The sequence below is a fragment of the Schistocerca cancellata genome, chromosome 5 (assembly GCF_023864275.1).
Source record: "Schistocerca cancellata isolate TAMUIC-IGC-003103 chromosome 5, iqSchCanc2.1, whole genome shotgun sequence".
Taxonomy (NCBI): domain Eukaryota; kingdom Metazoa; phylum Arthropoda; class Insecta; order Orthoptera; family Acrididae; genus Schistocerca; species Schistocerca cancellata.
Genome location: NC_064630.1, coordinates 800,929,004 through 800,946,777, shown reverse-complemented (window position 1 = coordinate 800,946,777; position 17,774 = coordinate 800,929,004). Strand labels below are relative to the sequence as shown.

Below are 17,774 nucleotides of genomic sequence, written 5' to 3'. Positions count from 1 at the left end.
ACCGTGGAGGCCATGTAATTGGTCCGCCTCTACCAATCCATCGGTCACCGAATCTGTTGTTGAGAAGCGTACGAACACTTAAACTGAAATGTGCAGGAGCTCCATCGCACATGAACCACATGTTGTGTCGTACTTGTAAAGGCACACGTTCTAGAGTAAGTATCCCGTATGAAATCATGATAACGTGCTCCATTGAGCGTAGGTGGACGAAACTAAAATGAGCTCTAACATGGAAAGTAAGCGTTTCCGGACACAGGTCCACATAACATCTTTTCTTTATTTGTGTGTGAGGAATGTTTCCTGAAAGTTTGGCCATAGCTTTTTGTAGCACCCTGTATAGTATGAGGAGAACGCTGGTTTTCCTCGCACTTGTTATTTACAACAGGAGCTCTTGTAGAACACATTAAACAGTTATATAGACTCGAAAAACTGTCTTAACCTATCTGGAAACAGACGTGGATGTTAATCAGTGAAAAGGTGGAGTAGTTAGGACTCTTTTACGCGTTCCCGCCGGAATGTGTTCATACAGACTTCTTAGTGCAGCAGGCACCAGCAAAATGTGAGGCACACAATGTTACGCTCGCAACTGGTCTGTGCCGTTGTGCCATCTTATTATGGGCCGTTATTGTCACGTGCGTGTGCGTAGCTTCACCATCACAGTTAAAACTCGTCATATCGTCTTCATATCTTGTCCTCCAAATGCATACGATTGTCCACACGAATATGAAACTTAATTGTAGGTATACTGTTCGTGGTGAGATAGTTTTCCCTAACCCAAATACGTTTCCAGTATTTACAGAATCTCTTGCACGAATTTCTGTGCTATCTGAATGTCAGAATGATTTCATAACATTTGTGAAGACGTTTCTTCACAAAAATGGTTCAAATGGCTCTGAGTACTATGCGACTCAATTTCTGAGGTCATCAGTCGCCTAGAACGTAGAACTAATTAAATCTAACTAACCTAAGGACATCACACACATCCATGCCCGAGGCAGGATTCGAACCTGCCACCGTAGCGGTCGCTCGGCTCCAGACTGTAGCGCCTAGAACCGCACGGCCACTCCGGCCGACTTTCTTCACATTAATGTAAGAATGACACTGAAGGGATATTCTGTAAGGAGACAGATGCATAAGGCAGAACCGATGAGAATGTCAGTCACAGACACGAAAATCAGTTAATCGGTAACCAAGACATTTCCCAACAGAATGGCCTTCTTTTTGGATTTGCTCTGTAGGCGATAATCCGCGGAGATGAACGCTGACTGCCATTCAATGTCAGGACCGGTGTTGTGCGGGGCACATAGTGAAGGTCATCCTTCTTCACTGCTTCCCACCTTGAAGACGAGTTCTGCAGCTTAGCAAGAAATGTGTAACGTTCATATTGCAGGTCCATTACATACGAAATTTTTTTCGGGTATTGTGGAGGGAATGGGGTTCTTCACACCAAACCAAGAAATAAGTCCATGTAAACATGCACCCGAAATTTTTTGGGTATCTAGTGAAATTCAGAATTTTCAAAATACGATCTGCTTGCCTGTGCTGACTCTTACTTCCACCGCGCACTTTCAAACACTCTCGGGTGGTGTTCAATAGCTCCGCAGGTTTCCATTAGTCGTAGATGAAGCGTCGCTGCATTAGAAGTGTCTGTTACATAGATCTACTGATTTGAGTGATCTCACAGACATTAAGCAAAGTCTGAGATCGAGGGAACGAGCAAGCCGTGGAACCAGTCCTCTACTGTACGAAATCGGATATCGACAGAACTGAATTTGCGATTAATCAGCTTCATGTTGTGGTGACAATGTGGCTGCATATATTTAAAATGGACTTTCACAAGCATAAAACAATAGGGTGTCGATTTGGGTCCGCCAGTAAGACGTTTACTTTACCGAGGGTGGCAGGAATCGCGTCAAGTCGCACATTTGCCGGATCACATAAGCGACAACACTGGACGTTGTTTAGACTTCAAAAAGAGGATAGGTCACTTTGTGAATGAATTGTGCTGCTAGTTAGGCCAGGCAGTTATTGTTCCAGTAACTTGCAGTTGCGATGGAGATAACAACAACAACAGTAACAACAACTTGGACATCCGTTGGGTACCTGATACCACTTTAATCGCATCCCTGAGGTGGCGGCGCTATCTGGTAATTGAGACCGGCCGCGGTTGAGCTACTAATTACCTCTGCGAGAGCGGTTGCCCTTCTCCGTTACTCTAAATGGACGCATTAGTTTAGTGATCCGGCGCCCACGCTTAATTCATTTATATGGCGTAATCGGCCGTGCAGCTTCTGGAACGCTGGCCGCCGCAGTGAGTGCTGTGTGTGTGTGGGGGAGGGGGGGGGGGTAGGTGATTGGGTGGTCTGGCCGCCAGAACTGCCGGCCAGAGGCGCCGGACGCCGGCAGTGGCAATTACAGGAGTGGCCGCAGGGAGCTGGGACACGGGAGGCGGCGGCGGGCGAGCCGGCCCTTTCATCTGGCGCCTGCTCTGCTGCAAGCCCGGGCACCGAGCACAGAACTGTGCCACAGAGCTGTCCCTTGAGAGCACGGCTGCGTCGCTCCGGAGAACATAAACCCGCTTCCATTCACAGAACCACTGTCTCGTCGGATGAACCCAGTTTGAATGGCCAGGTCGCCATTATACTGAACGCTCGTGTGTGGTACTGTTGGGTTGTAGATAACGGTGGCCTTGTGGGAAATGCCCCCTCCCCACGCAGTGTATGAGACGAAGTGGTATTCAGAAGTTTCCGAAAACTTAATTTTGAACGTATATGGTTAATGCCGCTACGTATCTACCAGTTCGTCTTTCTTGAACCAGGGTGTGAAGTGGCTGCGAGCTGCGTAATTAAGTTGGTTGTTGGCGAGTTTATGATTTCCATGAGCTTTCGGTATTACGATGGTTGACCTTAAAAACTAGTGTGTCTGCTTTATTTTAAACTTGAGAAAACCCGTTGCAATAACGATCAAATATTAAAGCAGCCTTTTGAAGACAAGACTTTATGTCACACACGGTCTTACGTTCAATATAAGCGTTTGAAAGACAGGCTAAGATCGACAGATGATGACAGTCATTCCGATCAGCTGGCGACTTGAATCAAACCAGGAAATATTCATAAAGTGAGGGATCTAATTCTGAAACATAGTAGGCAAACGATTCAAGACATCTGCTACAACCTGGGAATAAACCACTGGCACGTTTAAAAGTATTAGCACATACCAATACTACGACTGCTTCAAGACGAACATAAGCAACGTCTTATCGAAACTCTAAGGTACTTAAACAACTGTTTCAAGACGATTCAGATTTCTTTCAAAGGTTCTCTTCACTGAAGAAAGTTGACTTTACAGCTATGACCCTCGAAGTAAGTAGCAATCGTGGCAACGGAAGAGTGCTTCTTCACCTCGGCCATAAAAGCTCCATAACTAAAGACTTACATTAAGCCCTTGTTAAATCTGTTTTTCGATTTTGACGCGATTGTTTATATAAACTTCGTCACTTCTGGTTAGATCATCGATAAAGAATTCCATTGAGTTATTCTAAGAGATTGGATAGAAGGCATGAACAGAAAATATCCACAGAAGTGATGTACGAATCACTTGACATCATGAGAGTCCACAGCAGCATACGACCTTCATTATAAATGGAATTTTGACTGAAAACTATATGACACATGTTCACCATTCGCAACACTCAGAAGATTTAGCTCCGTGTGAGTTCTCCCTCTTCCCCAATATATAGCTAAACTTGAAGGGGGAAATATTTCATACAGTGCAGGAGATTCAAAGTGAATCGTAGAGGGTATGTTGGGATTGGTGTATTTTCTCTACAAAAGGGACAAATGCTCTTCCTTCTTCGAATCGAGGGAGGCCCCTCGTTACAAGTGGTAGTTGACTGCAGGTGTGCGAGGAAATGAGAACAAATGCAAATTCCTCAACCTACGCGGCTTTGACGACGCTGTCCTTTCTTGGGTACGTTTTGTGGATCAGCATACATCTTTGAGGGTTGTCGCTGATCGTTTCCCACTGAAGATCGCGCCTTTGAATTGGAAGTCTCTCCGGGTGCCGTACTGGAACATGAACGACTCTCGCATACCACCATTTTGCTGGAAATCCGAATATTGGGATATCCATATCTTGTGTAACGCATATTACATCGCGTATATATATATTTCCCCTTCCCAAACTGTTACCGAGTAAATAGCAGCAACTGTCTTACCGATTTATACATTCTGCTATTGTATTCTAAAAGTGGCACTCTCAGAATTTTGGAAGAAAACCAGAGATACAAGGAAGGCAACTGCGAAGAAACCAAGAATAACAGAAGAAGTACTTCAGTTGATCTATGAAAGAAGGAAGTACAAAACGGTTCAAGGAAATTCAGGAATAAAAAAATACACATCACTTAGGAATGGAATAAATCGGAAGTGCAGGAAATCTAAGGCGAAATGGATACATGAAAAATGTGAGGAAATCGAAAAGGAAATGACTGTCGGATGCACTGACTCGGCATATAGAAAGGTCAAAGCAATCTGTGAAATTAAAAGCAAGGGTGTTAATGTTAAGAGTACAATGGGAGTTCCGCTGTTAAATGCAGAGTAGAGAGCGGATAGGTGGAATGAATACATTGAAGGCCCTTATGAAGGGGAAGACCTGTCTGATGACGTGATAGAAAAAGAAACAGGGGTCGATATAGAGGAGGTAAGGGATTCAGTATTACAATTAGAACTTAAAAGAGTTTTGGAAGACTTAAGGTCAAAAAAGGCGGAAGGCATAGATAACATTCCATCAGAATTTCTTCGATCATTCGATTAAGTGGCAAGAAAACGACAATTCACGTTGGTGTGTAGACTGTATGATACGGGCGATAGCGCACCAGACTTTCCACACAGTTCCGAAGACTCCAAGAGCTGATAAGTGCAAAAATTATTGCACAATCAGCTTCAAAACTCATACATCCAAGTTTCTGACAAGAACAAGTTACAGAAGAACGGAAAAGAAAACGGTCGATGTTTTGGGATGACGATCAGTACGGCTTTCTGAAAGGTAAAGACACCAGGGAGGCAAATCTGACGTTGTGGTTCATAACGGAACCAAGAGTAAAGGAAAATCAAAACAGGTTCATAGGATTTGTCGACCTGGACGTTTAACAACGTCAAGTGGTGCTAAATGTTCGAAATTCGTAGAAAAATAGGGGTAAGCTATAGGGAGAGACGGGTAATGTGAGCCCACAAAACCCAAGACGGAACAAAAAGAGTGGAAGACCAAGAACGGAGCGTTCGGATTAAAAAGGTGTAAGACAGGGACGTTCTTTCGTTCCTACTGTTTAATCTGTACATCGAAGAAGCAATTTTGGAAATAAAAGAAAGTTTAAGAATAGAAGTAAAATTCAAGTTGAAAGGATATGAATGATAAGATTCGCTGATGACATTGTCATCCTCAGTGAAAGTGAAGAAAAATTACAGGATCTGGTGATTGGAATGAGCAGTCTAATGAGTACTGAATATGGATTGAGGGTAAGACGGAGAAACATGAAAGTGATAAGAAGTAACAGAAATGAGTATGGTGGGCAACCTAACATCAGGTTTGTGATCATGGAGTAGATGAAATAATACCTAGACAGCAAAATAGCCTATGACGGGTCGAGCAAGGAGAACATAAAAAGCAGACCATCACTGGCGAAAAGGGCATTCTTGGCCAAGAGACGTCTTAATTTGGGGAAGGAATTTCTGAGAATGTACGTCTGGAGCACAGCATTGTATAGTAATTAAACACGGACTGTTCGGATTCCGGAACAGAAGAGATTCGAACCATTTCAAAGTGATGAATGTTGAATGTTGAAAAATATGTGGTCTGGTAAGGTTCTCGACAGAATAGGCGAGGAAAGGAATGTATAGAAAACACTGACAAAAAGAAGGGACAGGATGGCAGGACATCAGGAAATAACTTCCATGGTACTAGAGGGAGCTGCAGAGGATAAAAGCCGTACAGGATGACACCAAACAAATAATTTTGGACGTAGCTTGTAAGTGCTGCTCAGAGATGAAGAGGTTGGCGCAGGAGAGGAATTTTTGGTGTGCCGCATCAAACCAGTCATATGACTGATGACTCAAAAAAAATTATCTCCATGTTATCTTTTTAGAATGCACTACTATCTGTGCAGTTTTTACCACACAAATTTAAGACACCCTGCACAGCACAAAAGTACACTTTGCCATGCACCTGATGGTTACTCGTAAAGCGCAGCTCTAAATGCAAATGCAGCGAATACTTAATTTCGCCATTTGAGATGTAAAAAGTTTTCCAGGACAACGTGATAGTTTCACAAACACCGACCTTGGTCTTATAATAATTCCTTGACGTTATGGAAAGGCAGGAGGAAGTGTAAGAGCGAAACAAATAACACTTTCCCTTTCCCTGGATGCCACTCTCAAAATGGCTGTGATCAGCTGCCGAAGCAGTCACAAGAAAGTGCCAGAGTTTGAAGCTCTCCTAAGTCCGTTGGAGATCCCATATTACAAGGTTCATGAAACTGGCTAATACCCAAAATTGTCAGTGTGGTGTCACCGCCAGACACCACACTTGCTAGGTGGTAGCTTTAAATCGGCCGCGGTCCATTAGTACATGTCGGACCCGCGTGTCGCCACTGTCAGTAATCGCAGACCGAGCGCCACCACACGGCAGGTCTAGAAAGACGGACTAGCACTCGCCCCAGTTGTACGACGACTTTGCTAGCGACTACACTGACGAAGCCTTTCTCTCATTTGCCGAGAGACAGTTAGAATAGCCTTCAGCTAAGTCCATGACTACGACCTAGCAAGGCGCCATTAACCATATCTGGAGAGAGTCTCACTTGTATAACCAAGAGCGATGTACCACAATGATGGAATTAAAAGTTGAGTATTAACTTAGATACGTACTTTTCTTTATAGCATTAATTACGTATCCTGTTCCAGAATTCACGCCCGTCTGCGTCAGATAGCGTGCATTTCGGCCTCCTCTATCTACAAGGTGTTGGCACATTTGCCAACACATCAGTCAGCAATGAGATTTTTGTGTTGTATTTGTAGAGGATTTCCAAGCCTTGACTTCAGAAATCGGGTCGAAGGGAACGCACATTGCTGTAGTCAGGCAGATGTGAAGAGGTTTCCGCGGGTATACTGGCGTGTAGAGGTGCACCAAGCCAGTGTCCAGTTGATGCAGTAACAACAACGATGCACTTCATATTTAATAGTTTCTTTTATGCAGTGTGTATTGTGTGTTTTTTGAGCAGCAGGCAGTGTGCGTAAGCAACGCGCCGGCGCTGGGCTGTTGCAGGGCATCTTCCGGGAGAAGACGCAGTACTCGACGCTGACGCGCATGTCGTACTGCCAGTGCCGGCTGAAGCTGGTGTTCGCCAGCATCTTCCGCCAGTTCGGCTGGCGCCACGTCGCCCTGCTGCTCGACCGGTCCGACCTCTTCTCGCTCACCGTGGGTAAGCGTCCTGTTCTGTGAAGTGCCAAAGAATCAATTCTCTCTCTCAAGAGTATTATCAATGCACCTTCCATTTCATCGAAAAGTTAATGTGGACTAAAACAGTTACTGTTCCTGCTTGTTTTGTCATATTGCACATTCACACAAGATATCAACAAGACGGAACAAGGCTGATGGAATTTCATTCGTTCATTTGCCCAGGTTTTGTTAGTATCACTTGTGATCAAAATCGCCAGGGATTAGCTACAGGGAGCGAAATGTCATCTACTTCTTTTACTCTAGATATAAAAGTAGAAAGACATGAAATCGAGGGAGTAGTTGGTAAGGGAGTGAGACAGGGTAATGACTAAGTGTCATTCATTCTGTATGTAAAGAAAGTAGTAAAGGAAACTGAAGAGAAATTTAAAAAGCGTATTCCAATTCACGGAGAAGAAACGAAAGCCTTAAAGTTTGCCGATGACTCTGAAATTCTGTCAGTCACGGCAAAGAATTCTGAAGATAACTTGAACGGAATGGATACCGTATTAAAAGGAAGTCAAGAGAAGAACATCGGCGAAAGTAATACACATCAAAAAAAGTTTTGGATCACCTCGGTCCCGAGAGTTCCGGAACTTGTATAGAGCCGGCCGCGGTGGCCGTGCGGTTCTGGCGCTGCAGTCCAGAACCGCGGGACTGCTACGGTCGTAGCTTCGAATCCTGGCTCGGGCATGGGGGTGTGTGATGTCCTTAGGTTAGTTAAGTTTAAGTAGTTCTAAGTTCTAGGGGACTTATGACCTAAGATGTTGAGTCCCATAGTGCTCAGAGCCATTTGAACCATTTTTGAACTTGTACAGAAAATTGAAATAGAGATCAACATAAACACCATTTCCGCCCATTTTATTGCTCATGAAAACCAGACATTGCATTTTGTACCACCATACAGCGAGGCCTTCAGACGTGATGGTCCAGATTGCTGTACACACCGGTACCTCTAATACCCAGTAGCACGTCCTCTTGCATTGATGCATGCGTGTATCCGTCGTGGCGTACTATCCACAAGCTCGTCGAGGCACTGTTGGTCCAGATTGTCCCACTCCTCAACGGCGATTCGCCGTAGATCCCTCAGAGTGGTTAGTGAGTCACGTCGTTCATAAACAGCCCTTTTCAATCTATTCCCGACATGTTCGATAGCGTTCATTTCTGGAGAACATGTTGATCACTCTAGTCGAGCGATGTTGTTATCTTGAAGAAACTCATTCACAAGATGTGCACGATGGAAATGCGAATTGTCGTCCATTAAGACGAATGCCTCGCCACTATACTGTCGATATGGTTGTACTACCTGACGGAGGATGGCATTCACGTATCGTACAGCCATTACGGCGCCTTCCATGATCACCAGCGGCGTACGTTGGCCGCATATAATACGACCCCAAAACAACAGGTAACACCCACCTTGCTGCACTCACTGGACAGTGTGTCTAAGGCGTTCAACCTGACCGGCTTGCCTCCAAACACGTCTCCGACGAGTGTCTGGTTGAAGACAAATGCGACACTCATCGGTAAAGATAACGTGAGGCAAGTCCTGATCGGTCCATTCGGCATGTTGTTGGGCCCATCTGTACCGCGCTGCATGGTGTCGTGGTTGCAAAGATGGACCTTGCCATGGACGTCGGCCATGGACGAAGTTGCGCATTATGCACCCTATTGCACACAGTTTGAGTCGTAATACGACGTCCTGTGGCATTATTCAACATGGTGTCATTGCTGTCAAGGTTCCTCCCAGCCATAATCCGAAGGTAGCGGTCATTCACTGCAGTAGTAGCCCTTTGGCGGCCTGAGTGAGGCATTTCATCGACAGTCCTGTCTCGCTGTATCTCCTTCATGTCCGAACAACATCGCTTTGGTTCACTCCAACACGCCTGGACACTTCCCTTGTTGAGAGCCACGTATAGTAACAATGCTGACGCGATCGAACCGCGGTATTGTCTAGGCATGGTTGAACTACAGACAACACGAGCCGTGTACCTCCTTCCTGGTGGAATCGGCTGTCGGACCTCCTCCGTCTAATGGGCGCTACTCATGCATGGTTGTTTACATTTTTGGACCAGTTTAAAGACGTCTCGGAACAGTCAAAGGGACTGTGTCTGTGATACAATATCCACAGTCAACGTCTATCTTCAGGAGTTCTGGGAACTGGGGTGATGCAAAACTTTTTTTGATCTGTGTCAATGATAACGAAGTGTAGGAGAATTAAATCAGGCGACGCTAAGAGAAATAGCAATGGATTGAGACACTAAATGTAATGACTTTAGCTGTTTAGTTGTAAAATAACAGAAGATGGCCGAAGTGGAGAAGATGTAAAATACAGGCTGGCAATACCAAGAACAGCGTTTCCTGCAAAAGAGAAATATTGTAATAAGTAGACTGGATATCTGATGAAGAGGTGGTGAATCGAATTCTGAAGAAAAGAAATACATTGCACAATTTGACTTAAAAATGAATTCGGTTAATAGGACACATTCCGAAGCAGCAAAGGATAGTGAGTTTGGTAATTAAAGGAAGTGTGTGGACAGAATTTTAGGAGACGAAGGATTGACCACAGTGAGCAGGTTCCAATGGCTATAGGTTGCAGTATTTTTTTCTTTTCTTTTTTTTTTCAGGGAAGAAGCTTTTTACACAGGCTGGACTAATCTGAGAACTGCATCAAACCAGTTTCGACCTGAAGTCAGCAACTACGGCAAGATCAGTGAAGCGGTAAATTAACGGAAATTGCATGCAGCGTGGTAGCACATCTGTGCTGTCTGGGTATTACTTTGCAGTGTTCACAAGTTTAATTGGAAAACTTTTCTGTTAGTGCAAATCGGTACCTTTCTTTCTTGAAGTATGTGTGTTGTTATTGGAAAGTATAGATTTCTACCACGAGCGCATGAGAGAGTAATATTTATGTTCTGCATTTGATGACAATATAAGGAGGGTAGGGGATCCCTCGCACAGCCTCAACTTCTGGAATATCATTAAGGTGGTCCTTCCAGCCTAACGTCCTCATCCTAGAGACGATCACTAACGGCATTACATGATCCCGTTAAGCTGGACACTGTGGACAAATTCCATATACACCCGATGCGGTACGATGATCAAAAAGTGAAGAATACTGCCTATACGTTATCGGATGTAGTCAGTCCACACGGTAATTTGCAGTTGTCCATCATCGTTTGACAATAATCATTGAATGCAGCTGGAAACTGCTTTCTTCCTTTGTTTAAAATCCGATATTATTATTATTCTTCCTCCTCCACACTTCCCGACTATTGTTACCTTCAACTGTTAATCGTCACAGTGTATATCTCTCACGATAGCTCCTGACATGATGAAGATATTAAAAATCTCCTTCATTTCTAGGTACTTATAATGAAGGACACTGTAGTGATTCTTTCAGTGTCAACCATTCTTATAACATGCAGTGGGAGCAGTCATCAATGGTCAACAAACATCTAATTGCGAACCTTTCTATCTGAATACAAGGATTCGATCCCCCCAGTTATCAGTGAAGGATCATGAACCGGATTATAACGAGCAAGGCAGATGTAGAGATGGGCTCGTTCTGAGGATTGTGTCTATGGTGGATCCTTACAGTCAATTCAACATATCGACACTGACTGTCTTCTTCGAGACTACAAAGGAATGATAATGTACATTCACCACTCATCGGATGTTGCGATCTAATGGATCAGTCTGCTAGATCTGAAGATTATGACCACACGACTTGTCATTATGCACATTTGTCAACAAAAGTTGTATGGATTTATTTGTTTTCAACATGAGATAATGGCTCTGAGCACCATGGGACTCAGCTGCTGTGGTCATAAGTCCCCTAGAACTTAGAACTACTTAAACCTAACTAACCTAAGGACAGCACACAACACCCAGCCATCACGAGGCAGAGAAAATCCCTGACCCCGCCGGGAATCGAACCCGGGAACCCGGGCGTGGGAAGCGAGAACGCTACCGCACGACCACGAGATGCGGGCAACATGAGATAGATAAATAAAAGTTTATCTTCAATATTTCGTACATTAGAACGTGATCACCTCTTGATATTCTGAATAAGCTTGCTAGTTTTACACATGCAGGCTGGTATCACAATAATTTAATAATGATGATGAATAGACTGAAGCTTAAGGTAATCGTCCAGAAGAATGAATGTGGAAGAAAGTGGGATGCTGAAGTATTGAGGAATGATGAGATGCATTTGAAGTTCTCTAAGGCTGTAGATACTGCAATAATGAATACTGCAGTACGCAGTTCAGTTGAAGAACAATGGACATATCTAAAAATAGCTTTAACAAAAGTTGGACGAACATACAGGGTGTTTCAAAAATGACCGGTATATTTGAAACGGCGGTAAAAACTAAACGAGCAGCGATAGAAATACACCGTTTGTTGCAATATGCTTGGGACAACAGTACATTTTCAGGCAGACAAACTTTCGAAATTACAGTAGTTACAATTTTCAACAACAGATGGCGCTGCAAGTGATGTGAAAGATATAGAAGACAACGCAGTCTGTGGGTGCGCCATTCTGTACGTCGTCTTTCTGCTGTAAGCGTGTGCTGTTCACAACGTGCAAGTGTGCTGTAGACAACATGGTTTATTCCCTAGAACAGAGGATTTTTCTGGTGTTGGAATTCCACCACCTAGAACACAGTGTTGTTGCAACAAGACGAAGTTTTCAACGGAGGTTTAATGTAACCAAAGGACCGAAAAGCGATACAATAAAGGATCTGTTTGAAAAATTTCAACGGACTGGGAACGTGACGGATGAATGTGCTGGAAAGGTAGGGCGACCGCGTAGGCAACCACAGAGGGCAACGCGCAGGTAGTGCAGCAGGTGATCCGACAGCGGCCTCGGGTTTCCGTTCGCCGTGTTGCAGCTGCGGTCCAAATGACGCCAACGTCCACGTATCGTCTCATGCGCCAGAGTTTACACCTCTATCCATACAAAATTCAAATGCGGCAACCCCTCAGCGCCGCTACCATTGCTGCACGAGAGACATTCGCTAACGATATAGTGCACAGGATTGATGACGGCGATATGCATGTGGTCTGCATTTTGTTTACTGACGAAGCTTATTTTTCCTGGACGGCTTCGTCAATAAACAGAACTGGCGCATATGGGGAACCAAAAAGCCCCATGTTGCAGTCCCATCGTCCCTGCATCCTCAAAAAGTACTGGTCTGGGCCGCCATTTCTTCCAAAGGAATCATTGGCCCATTTTTCAGATCCGAAACGATTACTGCATCACGCTATCTGGACATTCTTCGTGAATTTGTGGCGGTACAAACTGCCTTAGACGACACTGCGAACACCTCGTGGTTTATGCAAGATGGTGCCCGGCCACATCGCACGGCCGACGTCTTTAATTTCCTGAATGAATATTTCGATGATCGTGTGATTGCTTTGGGCTATCCGAAACATACAGGAGGCGGCGTGGATTGGCCTCCCTATTCGCCAAACATGAACCCCTGTGACTTCTTTCTGTGGGGACACTTGAAAGACCAGGTGTGGCCGTGCGGTTCTAGGCGCTTCAGTCTGGAACCGCGTGACCGCTACGGTCGCAGGTTCGAATCCTACCTCGGGCATCGATGTGTGAGATGTCCTTAGGTTAGTTAGGTTTAAGTAATTCTAAGTTCTAGGGGACTGATGACCACAGATGTTAAGTCCCATAGAGCTCAGAGCCATTTGAACCATTTGCAAACACAGAGAAGAGAGGAGATGGATGGAAAGAGTACATCGAAGGATTCTACGAGGAGGGCGAAATATCGGATGACGTGAAAGAGGAAGGAATGGGAGTCGACATGAACATGGAGAGTCCGAATTTGATATAGACTAGGAAGACCTGAAACGGATTACGGAGACTTGCGACCAAATAAGGGCAAAAGGCTAAATAAAATCCCTTCGGAATTTCTAAAATAACTGGGGGAGGTGGCAAACAAATGACTGTTGAAGTTGGTGTGTAGAATCGATAATACTGGAGACGTACCATAAAATTTTCGAGAAACATGACATATACGGGATCCCAAAGACAGCAGGGAGAGATAGGTGCTAGAACTATCACACAGGCAGCATAGGAGGTCATGTATCCAACTTGCAAAGAGGCAGAATACACAGAAGAATCTTAAAGAAAACTGAAGATGACGATCAGTCCCGCTTTCGGAAAGGTAAAGGCATCAGAAGGGCACTTATGACGTTGGTTTGTAATAGAACCAAGACATAAGAAAAATCAAGACAGGATTTAACCTAGAAAAAAAATGTTTGAAATGTTCAAAATTCAGAGAAAAATAGGGTTAAGGTATAGACGGGTAATATGAAATATGTGCAACAACCAAGAGAGAACAGTAAAAATGTGAGACCAGTAACTGAGAGCTCCGATCAAAAAGGGGAGCAGGTATGCAATATTTCTCACTTACTGTAGAATCTATACATCGAAGAGGCAATGACGGAAATAAAAGAAAGGTTCAAGAGTGAAAGGATATCATTAATAAGATTCGCTGAAATACGAGGTCATTTCAAAAAATTCCGGAACATTCGTAATTTCACGCCAATGGTATGTTGGAGCGATATGCGGTGGGCATCCCTGCACACGCCTTTGTTTAATATGTAACTGCCGGAAGTTTCATTGTTGTATGTCTATTAGTTACTGTCCAGTGATGTACTGAGTAGAACGTTGTATCGCTCAGTATGCGAGTTTTGAGATAGCAGAGTGAGAGGAGCAAGTCTTCAGCCCTAAATTTTGCGTGAAACTTAAGAAAACCGTTACAGAGCACAACAAATGATGCAGGAAGCCTACAGTGATGAGTGCTTGAGCTGTACTCGGCGTTACGAATGGTTCACACAGTTTAAAAATAGGCGGGCGGAAGTTAGAGGTCCCCCTCCTTCAGGACGCCCTTCGACGTCTACCGGCGACACTCATGACAGAAACGTTAACGAAATCGTGCGTCTCAATCGAAAACTGACAGTCAGAGAGATTGCCGAAGAATGTAACATTTCAGTCAGATCATGTCATGAAATCCTGACACAGCATCTTGGAATGCATCGTCTTGCCGCCAAGTTCATCCCACAGCTCATGAGGGAAGACCAGAAAGACCTTCACCTCGCAATTTATGACGAGCCTTAGCATCTCGCAAATGAGAACGATATGTTCCTTAAGAGAATCGTAACTGGTGAAGAGACGTGGGTCTGCAGTTATGAGGTTGAGACTAAGGTTCCAGTCTTCACAGTTGGTCGGAAAAGTTTCTCCAAGACCAAAAAAAAGGTCAGATGAAATGTCAAAGCCATGCTGATAATTTTCTTTAATTTGAAGGATTAGTTCATCACGAATTAGTGTCACAGGGACCAACTGTTAATCGATGGTACTGTCGGGGCGTGTTGCGACGAGAAAATGTGAGAAGGAAACGGGCTGAAATGTGAGCGAGACAATTCATGGCTCGTGCATAACGATAACGCTCCCGAACATTAATCCCTGTTGGTGTGCTGCCTCACCCTCTATACTTTTCTGACCTCGCCCCTGCAGACGCATTTTTATTTCCAAAGCCTAAAATCCAGTTGAAAGAACGCAGACTTGCATCGATAGACGACATAAAAGAAAATTCTCATGCGCCGCTTCACGGAATCCAGCAAGAGGAATACCAAGACTGCTTCAGGAAGTGGAAACGGCGTTGGGTATGGTGTATCAAATGTGGAAGAGAGGATATCGAAGGAGACCGTACACCATAAGTAAAAGGTAAGGGCAGAAAAATTCTGTCGACAAAGTTCCGGAATTTTTGAACAGACCTCGTATTTCTATTCTCAGTGAAAGTTGTAACCAGCTCTTTTACAACAGTGTAAAAGTGATATTCAAAACTGTTCGGCAAACCTCAATGGCGAATATTACTGTCGTCTACGTAAATAATTCTCAGTATACTGAGAAACAGTAGTCAGCTATGGTTACGTGGCATAATATCTCGTAGAAGATGAAAATGGTTTAATAACTTATCTTTGTATCTTCCTTGTGATTTTCTCGAAATTTTTCATTGGCATAGTGTATCTAGAAAAATACTTCATATCTGCAGAGGAGAAATCCAGGACCATTAATTTTGACATGCCTTAATTACAAAATGATTATTTACAAAGTTTCTTTCTCTTAAATATTTCTATCATTTATTAATTTTTTGAAGAACATAGCATATCTCACATAATATTGAATAATAGAATTTTCTATAAAAATGTTCACCTTAACAGCCATTGGCAATCTACACGCCGTTCACAACAACAAAAACTTCCTAAAACGCGCGACAAAGACAAAGAGATCAGCGATGTATATTGCTATATAAAGATAGTGTTTTTAATCAATCCATGCAACCAAAGACAATTTTATGTGCAGTTAGTACTTTTGGTAATTGACATTATAAAACTTAAAAGTCATACAAAATATTGTAAATAATAATAATAATAATTGCGGATTTTTTCCAACTATGAAGTACATTTTGACACATATTTAGTACTCCAGTCTGCAATCTGAAATAAATTTCTTTACGTGCTTTTACATTTGAATATGACTAAATCATATTTTACTATCTGGTTAAACGTAAATTAAAAATTTTGTTTTTGAAAAATATTATTACATCGCATTTTGACTTTATTAAATGTATCGAGTTTTATACTAAGTATAAAAGTGTGTCACTGATCAGTTTCATTATAAAGTGAAGAGGAATTACAGGAGCTGTTGAATGGTATGATCTGTCTAATGAGTACACAATATGGACTGAGAGTCAACTGAAAGCAGTAAGGAGTAGCTGAAATGAAATTAGTAATAAATGTAATATAAAATTGGTGATCACTTAGTAGTAGGTGGAGTTAAGGAATTCTGATACCTTGAAAGCAAAATGAGACATGATCGACGGAGCAAGAACGACAGAAAAAGGGCATTAGCAGAGGCAAACAGCATTCCTGGCCAAGAAAAGGCTAGTGGTGTCAAACTAATTTTAGGAAGAAATTTCGGATTATATACGCTTTGAGTACAATATTTCTTGGTAATGAATCATTGACTGTGAGAAAATAGGTAAATAAGAGAATCAAAGAATTTGAAATTTGAGATCTGGTGCTACAGAAGAAGGTAGTCTTCGGACTGATTTGATGCGAATAGCCACGAATTCCTCTCCTGTGTCAATCTCTTCATCTCAGATAGCACTTGCAAAATATGTCCTCAATTATTTGCTAAATGTATAACAATCTGTGTCCTCCTATATAGGTTTCACCCTGTACAGCTCCCTCTAATACCATGGGAGTTATTCCCTGATGTCTTAACAGACATAGTATAATCATGTTTCTTCTTCTTGCCGGTGTTTTCCATATAGGCCTTCTCCTTTTCACATCATTCTAAGGAGGTTCTCCTCATTGTTTATCTTACCAGTTCACCTAATTTTCAACATTTTCCTGTTGCGCCACATCTCAAATTTCAAATTCTTTCATTCCCTATTTTCCAATTTTCTCACAGTCCATGATTCATTACCATGAAGAATTGTACTCAAAGTGTATATTTTGGTTCAAATGGCTTTGAGGACTATGGGACTTAACATCTGAGGTCATCAGTCCCCTAGACTTAGAACTACATAAACGTAACTAATCTAAGGACACATCCAGGCCCGAGGGAGGATTCGAACCTGTGACCGTAGCGGCTGTGCGGTTCCGGACTGAAGCAAAGCCTATATTATCCGAAATTTCTTCCTAAAATTAATTTGACAGCACTAGCCTTGTCTTGGCCAGGAATGCTCTTCGTTTCTGCTAGTCTGTTTTTTCTGTCCTTCTTGCTTCGATCATGTCTCATTTCGCTTTCAGGGTATCCATGTTACACAGCTCTGAATGTTCTGAAATTTCTATGGTGTGCTTCCAAGGTGTGGAACCACTTTTCTTAAACTAAAACAGACGGATATACTGAAATTTATAGTCGAGTAGTATGAGGTGGTAGAGGAGTAACGCTTGGGAGACTATGATACCAACATGGCCCCCCGTCAGAAAGCCGCCGTCCTGGATCTAACACTTAGTTCTGAAGTGGAAATGAGATCATGTGATGTATCAAGTACACAGAAAAGTATAATAAAAAACCATTCGATAGTTTTATCCATTACCGACTTACGTCGCATTTTGTACAGAACAAGGCAAATAGTATTGATAACCCAAAATGATGCCGTATGCACAAGAGACGCAGTCCAGCATGTTGTAAGGCTGTTGTTGTCCACTTCGCCCACTGATCGAGTCATAGGCTTTAGGCAAAACATGAATCGGAA

The 17,774-nt window shown here is 43.1% G+C and overlaps 1 protein-coding gene across 1 annotated transcript in view; it reads left to right on the top strand.

Moving 5' to 3' along the window:
* The window catches only part of LOC126188809 (atrial natriuretic peptide receptor 1), a 783,072-nt gene that overhangs the window by 120,381 nt on the left and 644,917 nt on the right, over positions 1-17,774 (top strand). Inside the window, exon 4 of the mRNA XM_049930422.1 lies at positions 7,315-7,471. Coding sequence (XP_049786379.1) covers positions 7,315-7,471 — 157 coding nt within the window. The remainder of the gene's footprint in view (positions 1-7,314; positions 7,472-17,774) is intronic.